Source organism: Lynx rufus, unplaced genomic scaffold, assembly GCF_022079265.1.
Source record: "Lynx rufus isolate CCGP_SWC_20201006 ecotype Redwood Valley unplaced genomic scaffold, mLynRuf1.p SCAF_9, whole genome shotgun sequence".
Lineage (NCBI taxonomy): Eukaryota > Metazoa > Chordata > Mammalia > Carnivora > Felidae > Lynx > Lynx rufus.
Genome location: NW_025814897.1, coordinates 112,209,506 through 112,218,149, shown reverse-complemented (window position 1 = coordinate 112,218,149; position 8,644 = coordinate 112,209,506). Strand labels below are relative to the sequence as shown.

Sequence of the window (8,644 nt, the reverse complement as noted above, 5' to 3'; positions counted from 1 at the left end):
AGGTCCAAACATTTTCCATTGAGCACCTGTCCGCTTTGACGAATAGAATCCACGGACAGAAATCAGCTTTGCAGCCACGTTGGCCAGAGTTCCTGGGTCCCAGGAAAGAGTGCCGGCTCCTGTATCACAGATGAGAAAGGAAGGCCCAACCACACCCAGGTCCTGCCCGACAGGGGAGCTGGGCCAGTGGGTGGGTCTCGGGCCCTGGGGGTGGCGTGGGGGGTCTGAATCGGCGACAAAAGAGGCTTCCCGTCCCAGGACCTGTGGTATTTGCTGTGGCTGTGACTTCAACACAGTCTCAGACTGGGGGAGGTTGTGCCTTCCTTTAGGTGTGGACACAGCAGTGTCGAAGGGGGCTGTAAGAGAGGTTTAATGCCCTGGGAGACATTCACAAGAAGAGGGGGAAAGGAGGATATAATTCAAATGCTGTTTCTTTAAAAAAATTTTTTTTAATGTTTTTATTTATTTTTGAGACAGAGAGAGACAGAGCATGAGCAGGGGAGGGGCAGAGAGAGAGGGAGACACAGAATCCGAAGCAGGCTCCAGGCTCTGAGCTGTCAGCACAGAGCCCGACGCGGGGCTCGAACTCACAGACCGCGAGATCGTGACCTGAGCCGAAGTCGGATGCTCAACCGACTGAGCCACCCAGGAGCCCCTGGTTTTTTTTTCTTTCTTTCTTTTTTTTTTTTAAGATAAATATATACTTTTTAAAAGTCTGAGGAAGACATTCACCCAAATAGAAGCAGCTCATAATGCGCTCATGATACGCTAGGTTTCAGACTTGTCCCTGGTGTGTTTTTCTGTACTTTTCAAATTTGCAACCACAAACGAGTGCTACTTTTGCAGAAAATATCCAAACTCCACTTCACTGAGGCATAACTTAAAACACACCCTACTTTTAAGGGCACCATTCAGTGAATTTTGACGGATCTCATTGTCTGTTACCACCCCGGTCCAGAAAAAGGACATTCCCATCATCCCAGAAAGCTTCCTCCTGCCCCTTTCTGGTCAATCCCAACCCCCATCTCCTGCCTCAGGCAACTACCGATCAGCTTTTTGTCACCATAGATTAGACTGGTTTTTTCCCCCGGTGTGGCCACTACATTTTAAAATAAGCATTAAACGTGAGGCAAAGAGAGCCAGAGAGCAGCCTTTAAATAAATGACAGCTACCCCTTCTATTCTGCACCCGCATATGCTAAGCAGTCTCTACATAGGTATTTATCTCTCCTTCGCTAACGATATCTTTGCCAGTCCTCACATTAACTCATTTGGAGCTTACAGCGTTCCTTTCGCCGTTTTACAAATAAGGAAACTGAGGCTCAAAGAAGGCTTCCCTTTTCCACTCTGATAATGGCCTCTGCCAATCTCCCAAAAAGGGGCTGGGAGGTACCCCTTTTTTGGAATAACGATCGAAGTAGGGGAAAAACGGGTCTCGATGATGCAGAATGCTTTGGGGTGGGGGGGATGATGCGTGTTCTAGCATATTCTAACAAAAGTATTGAACTGTCTCAGGTGTCCCTGAGTTCCAGTCTTGGCTCGGCCAGGAACCAGTGGCTTCCCCCAACCCAAGTATTCACAGCCCTTCCTGTCCCGGGTTTGTTAAGGCAGCTTTTACTTTCTAAGGAAGATTTTTTACCACCACCCAGAAGTTTCTGTAATTACAAAGAACTCAACAGCGGGGAGGGGGCAGGGGATTTGGGAGGGGCATGAGGAGGTACTTATGTACTTAAGAAGGCATGTTTGACATTGTAACGTAAATTTCTACCCATAAAGTGAAAAGAAAAACAGCTATTTTCATAGTGTAAAGACTGGAAGTGGACGAGAACAAGATTTTTCTTGGCCGTTGGGACGTGCGTTTAGAAACAACGAAAATCTCTCATTTGCCACAGGAGCAGTTCGGACAAGCCAAGTCAAGGGCGGCCCCAGAAAAAGCGTTTAGGGCAGTTGAAACGATCCCAGTTAACATCACAAGCCAAGCTCTGCTGGTCACCTGGGCCTGAGACCCCTGGGGCCCCGGGCGGCCTGGGCACCGCAGCGAGGACGCCTAGATTCTTGCTCCAAATGCCCCTCCTCTCGGCAAATGAAATCTCAGCCGGGGTGGGTCACCTGGTTCAGTCACCACCAGAAGAATCCGCATCATCCCATCCCAGCATATTGGGGGCTGCGTGGTGTCCCCAACAGGGGGACCTCACCTTCTCCCGGCAGCTCTCACCTGGAGCGTTGGCCGCAGCGCCCCCTGCTGGCCAGCACCGCCTTCCCTCTGCCCCTCTTGGCTTCCTCCCACCAGAACACCAGGGGTACCCGCAGACCTGCCGGGGCTCCCGCCCAGCCCACCTGGGTGCAAACACTTGCGGCCTGTCTGGACAAGCCTCAGTTTCCCCAGATGCAGCGTGGGTTCGTCACGCAAACTTTCCGATGAACTGCGTGGCGCACAGCAGAGACTTGGTGGATGGCCGCCACTCTTCACGAACCACGTCCCCGGTACTTTATGTCCACTCTCCCAGGTGACCCCGGGACAAAGCTCAGAGCGGCCACGAGGAGGCAACAGACCCAGCAGGTCCCTGACCAGTCCAGGGAGTGGCCGGGCACGGATCTGTGGCGAAGAGGGTCCCACCCTGGAGCCCACGCCCCCGCTCGGAGGCCACAGCACCTCTCAGAGACCAGGCCTGGCCCGGATTTACAAGCTTGATGGCCTGGGTTCCAATTCCAGGTCCACTACTCACCGGATGCCTGCCACTTTTCTGAGGCTCTCGTCTCCTATCTGTTCCAGGAGGCGGGGACAGAATACCGTGGACGCTCTTAGAGGGGGTTAAGCCGAGAACGCCCGCACTGTGCTTCGAGCAGGGCCTGGACATAGGAAGCTGATGCCTCGACCGCCTTCCTGAACTCCGCGATCACTGTGGCCGGTCTTCCCACCGTGGCCCTAGGAGGGGCAGCAGAGGAGTGGGGGGTGAAGCCAGAAGCTGGTACCCCCCCAGACCAATTTGGGGGGCACCCCCCCCCCCCGCCAACGCAGCCTCTGCCGTCCTCCTCTCTGCCCCGCATTTATCCAGGATCTTTAAAACGAAAGCTGCAGGGGAGGGCAATTAAGTTTCATAGGGGCCGCTGTCGATTTAAAGCCACAGGGGGGAAGTAATTAGATTTAACAGAAGCCGTGGCTTTCTGAACCGAGGCACGCAGCGTGGGGGTCCTGGTCTAGAGAGCCTTTGAGATGATGTCTTCTTGCAAAGCCTCTCCTGGTGACATTTTCTGCGCGCGCCGTCATTAACGCCAGTCATTGGGGATTGAACATGGCCTTTACTCCTTGAAATTCATTAAGCCTGGCATGGCTTTGCCTCCCCGTGTCTCTATCGTTTGCCCGCCCATTGCCTTGGTGCTGAGACAGCCCGGCCTCTCCCCAAAACTGACGTCTTGGGGCCCCACACCCAGGAGCGTGGGGGTTTGGAGAGGAAACCGGGAAGCATGTGTGGGAGGGTCCCCAAGAGCACCCTCTCCTTCCCGCCGTGGCATTCTCTGGACGCTGTTGTCCTTTCTGCAAGCATCGTTAGAGAAAGTCTGCAGTTTGCAGGAACCACTTAACCAAGTGGCCCCAATTTCCCCTTCTGGTGCCCGCCCCCGTCCCAGCAGCGCCCCTCACCGCTGTTCTCCCCCCTCGCCTTCCTCCGACCGCGTTGTTCTCCCCTGGCCCCCCAAGACGGCGCGCCCTGGCACCGGAGAAGAGCTCAGGGACCCGAGGACCGGATCAAGGACAAAAGGCACCCCAAACGCAGAGGGGCCTCCCTGCGCGGCGCCTGGCCCGAGCCGGGAAGCCCGAGTTTCCCCGCCCGCAGCTGGCAGGCCCCCGCGGAGGCGCCTCCGCGGCGACCGCTTCAGCTCGGGGCACCGCCGCCGCCGGCCCAGGCCGGCCCAGAGGCCGAAACCGGGCCCGAAGCGCCATCTAGCGCTCGCCGCGCGCCACTCCCCCATTGTTCCTCCCGGGACTCGAGCCCGGCCCCCCGTCGGGGGGCAATTTACCGGGGTAAAAGGGGGCGGGAGGGGGGCAGGGATCGCGAGAACATAAAACCAGGAAAACGTGAGCTAGTCCGAGCTGCAGGGGGAAATTCTAATGGACAGCTTTACATCTGGAGATATGACGGCTAGGACCGTCGCGGGAGGGAGCGGAGAGCAGGCTTTTAAGGGGAGAGCGCTCCACAGCCCAGGCGAGGCTGCTCCAGACCGGGAGCGAGGGATGCAAAACTCAGCTGGTCACGGGGTTCGGGCTCCCCGCTCCTGCTAGCGCCCCGAGACGAGCGCGTTCCCCGGGGGAGCCGGGGGCCCGGGGGCGGGGCCGGGGGGGTCTCCTTTATTGCTTTATAAAACCAAACTCGCCCAGCCAAGAGCGACCTGGCCCCCGGCCCCGCCATCGCGCTGCGAGGAGGAGCTCCCCCGAACCCTCCGGTGAAGCGGGGCTACTCCTCCCCCAGGTCCGGGAGGCCTGGGCGGGGTCACCCGGGCGGGGTCCGGGGAGGGGCTGGGGCAGGAGGCGGGGTGTGAGTGGGTGTGTGCGGGGGGCGGAGGGCTGATGCAATCCTGATAAGAAATGCTCGGGAGTCGCGGGCACCCACCCGCCGGGCGGGTAAGACGCGCTATATAAGGTCGCTGGCCTGGAGCCACCGCGCCGTCGGAGCGGGAGCGCTGAGCGCCCAGGCGCCCGGAGCGCACCGTTGCTCGAGGGACGCACCCCGTCTCGGCACGCACAGCCCTGCTACCGCCTAGCCTCCCGCACCCTCGCCGCCAGAACTGCGCCCCGAGCCCGAGGGAGGTGCCATGCGGAGCGCGCCGAGCCAGTGCGCGGTAACCCGCGCCCTGGTCCTAGCCGGTCTCTGGCTGGCAGCAGCCGGGCGCCCCCTAGCCTTCTCGGACGCGGGGCCTCACGTGCACTACGGCTGGGGTGAGCCCATCCGCCTGCGGCACCTGTACACCGCCGGCCCCCACGGCCTCTCCAGCTGCTTCCTGCGCATCCGAGCCGACGGGGGGGTTGACTGCGCGCGGAGCCAGAGCGCGCACAGTGAGTGCCCATCCGCCCCGGTGCCCCTTCTTCCCTTTACGTCCTGCGGGGACCCTACATCGTGGCACCTCTGCGTTTTGCTCCCTGCCGGGGGTCCCTGACGGCGCGGGGAGTTGGGGGACGAGGGCGCCGGCGCGTGGACCCAGCGCAGCCACGCGTTATCCTTCACTCGCCACCTTCGGTTCCCGCACACCCCCCCCCCCCCGCTCCCAGGAACCTGGGTGCTCCATTCCCTCCCCAGGGTCCCAGCCTGCACGCGGAGGTGGAGCGGGGAGGGCGTGGGCCCGTGCGCCGACCGCATCCACGTGCTGTGGGCCCAGAGGGTCCCGGCTACAGCCTTCTGCTTCCCTCACGCTCAGGTTTGGTGGAGATCAGGGCCGTCGCTCTGCGGACCGTGGCCATCAAGGGCGTGCACAGCGTCCGGTACCTCTGCATGGGCGCCGACGGCAGGATGCAAGGGCTGGTAAGTGTCTCCCCCCGGGGATACGCGCTGGGGCGCGGGACCTGCACCGGTCCCCAGGCGGAGCCTTGCTGGGAGAGGGGGGCGGTGCGCGCTGAATCGAATCCAGGGTTTCCTCGCTCTGGCCGCCGGGTCCGGCACGGAGCTCGGAAGGGAAGACGGCAAAGGGCCAGATTAATGGAAAGTGCGAATTCTTTTCCACGGAGGTTTACGGTCCTGGCTAGTGGCCACAGGGCGGATGAGAGCTGCCTTTGCATTTCCAATTGAGCCGCAGGCCGGCCCAGTAGGACAGAGGAAACGCGGGACCCGGCTTGCTTTGATATTAAACAGTGAAACCCACCTCGGGCCTTTGCAGTCTCGGCCTGCGCGTGGGTGGTCCTCGCCTCCGTTTCCTTCCCTACGCCGAAAAATAAAAGGAAGGAACGAGAAAGGATATTCACAACTTGGATCTTTTTTTAAAAAGCCAATCTTCAAATGAGGCAGGAATAAAAAAAATCACATCTGGGATTGGGAAGGTTTTCAGCTAATTAGTTTTTATCTGCTACCAGTGTGGTTTCGGCGGACGCCTTGGAATCCGTTCCAGTGGCGTGTTGGCCCCGGTGTGGGCTCACCTGTACTGCAGAGGCTTTGGGGGGAGGGCGCTGGGGGGAACGGGCTGGGAAGGCCCAGGTGACCATCGAGGTCTCGGGGCAGGAAGTGTGCGTTTGCTGGGTCCTGGTCTCTGGGAACAAAGGCGGGGGAGTTCAAAGGGAGCCCGCGCCCCTCCCGCGCCCCCGGGCGCACAGAAGAGGCTGTGTGAGGTCCCGGCCGGGCGCTGGGCCTCAATGCAGCCCCGCTGGGCCGGGGCCTCGGACGCTGGAGCGGGGCGGAGGGGGGCGGGGAGGCCGCGCCTCCCGGGATGCCCCCGCCCCCCAGAAAAGATGCAGAGGCCGGGCCTCCCCCGCAGCGCGAATCTTTCCGGGGTCCGCCTTGTTTTGTGGCCCCGAGGCCAGTGTATTCCATCTACACCCGGACTGCCTGCTACAGGTTTTATGGCGGAGTCCTGCGGGAAAGGACGAGAGTGGAGGGAAAGAAGGGAGGTGGTCGCTTGCTGAAAGCTGACACCCACTCCAAACCCGCAGTTGCCACTTTTGTTATTGCAACAGTTGGGGGCGGGGGTGGCGGGGAGTAGTGGCCTGAGGACCCGGGGGTGCAGATGGGTCCACCCACCATTCAGTCCAAGCTCGGGGGATGGGGGGGTGGGGGAGGGATGCCCCTTAACCGAAAATCCCGTTCTGCCTCTTGATCCCTTGTTTTATTTTTATTTTTTAAGACAAATTCCGCTTTCTCCAAGAAACTTGAAGTCACTTCATTTTCTGTGCGGAGTAGAGCGCGGGGCGCGAGTTCCGCCCAAAGACCCAGCAGCGTTCGCTTTTCCTTCCCTTGTTTATTTATCGGTTCGCATTTCCCCGACGTCTGGTGGCTCTGTCCCAGTGCACGGGTCAGGGGGGGCCAGGACCTGTTGCTTCATTAGACTTGAGCCTTATCAGCGCCTTATCAGCACCGCACTCACTCACCTGCAGTTCAGCGACCTTTGTAGGCTTGGGCACGAAGGAGACTGGGTGCCTCCCGGGGTTGTTTACCGCCCAGCCCTCCTGGCTCCCCGCCTGGGGCTGTCCTCCGCGTCCCCCACGGGGTAATGACCTTCCCCAGCTTGGCACAGGACTTGGCCCACCGCTGCCTCTCAGCTACCAGTGTTCTGGGACCCCGGGGGCTGCTTTCTGCCCTTCCGGTGGCATTTCCGGCCACCCGCTGGGTGCAGGCTCCGTCTTGGGCCAGGGGGGAGGGGGCTGCCTTTATCCTGATAATCCTGGCAGGCTGCCTGGAAGGCCCTCCGCCTCTGAATGAGGGAGCCCTGATGTTTCCTACCAGGGCATCAGACAAAAAGGCCTCTGGGTCGCCGCTGTTACTCAGGCCTCAATGGGGAGTAGATGCTTTAATCTGGGCCCCAGGTTGGATTGGGACAGCACACCCACTTTAGCAGTGTCTCCCAAAGTGCCGGTGGATGCCAGGAACCTTTTGATGTTAATAGTTGTGCATTTAACGTAAAGGGTGAGGGGCCCAGTATACATATCGCACCTCCGATTTTGTGCATATCAGAACAAGACCAAGTTTAAGTGACGTGATTTAGAGAGAGATCCAAAGACCCATGTAACGTATGTACAGATATTGAGTATATACGTGACACGTATTCCTGGAGTCTATGTGTGTCGAAAAGTTATAAAGGTATATGAAACATCTATATGTATAAATTTATAAAGTATATATGATATGTTCTATATTTAACATTTACTGTTATAATTGTTCACATTTATTTTTTTTTTAATTTTTTTAGTGTTTATTATTTTGAGGGGAGGGAGACACAGAGTCCGAAGCGGGCTCCAGACTCCGAGCTGGCAGCCCGACGCGGGGCTCGAACTCACGAGCCGTGAGATCACGACCTGAGCCGAAGTCGGACGCTTCACCGACAGAGCCACCCAGGCGCCCCCTGATTTTTCACATTTATATACTAGTATACGGTCACTGTGTATAGTCATTAGTATAATGCATACCTTAATAATACAAGTATATATTTGCATACATAATCATGGACTTTAGACACCTTCGTGCTTTATATAACCTCTAACTCTACGTGCAGATAGATACACACGACCATCACGCAGACCCAAGTGGGAGTATGCACCACAAGTGCTCGCCTGTGTCCGGTTTCCCTGCTCCTTCTGGGGGTGGCACCCCCAGGGGGCACCCACGGGTGCTCACGGCTGTCTCTTTTCTCCCCAGCTTCAGTACTCTGCTGGGGACTGTGCCTTCCAAGAGGAGATCCGCCCCGACGGCTACAACGTGTACCGGTCCGAGAAGCACCGTCTCCCCGTCTCTTTGAGTAGTGCCATACAGAGGCAGCTGTACAAGGGCAGAGGGTTTTTGCCCCTGTCCCATTTCTTGCCCATGCTGCCCGGCAGCCCAGCAGAGCCCAGGGACCTCCAGGACCACGTGGAGTCGGAGAGGTTTTCTTCACCCCTGGAAACAGACAGCATGGACCCTTTTGGGATTGCCACCAAAATGGGGTTAGTGAAGAGTCCCAGCTTCCAAAAGTAA

The 8,644-nt window shown here is 58.5% G+C and overlaps 1 protein-coding gene across 1 annotated transcript; it reads left to right on the top strand.

The window, feature by feature from the left end:
- Nucleotides 1–4,808: 4,808 nt before the first annotated feature.
- Nucleotides 4,809–8,644, top strand: FGF19 (fibroblast growth factor 19). The gene is made up of 3 exons (XM_047072103.1): nt 4,809–5,049; nt 5,409–5,512; nt 8,330–8,644. Exons 1-3 carry the CDS (start codon nt 4,809–4,811, stop codon nt 8,642–8,644), a joined length of 660 nt encoding a protein of 219 aa, XP_046928059.1.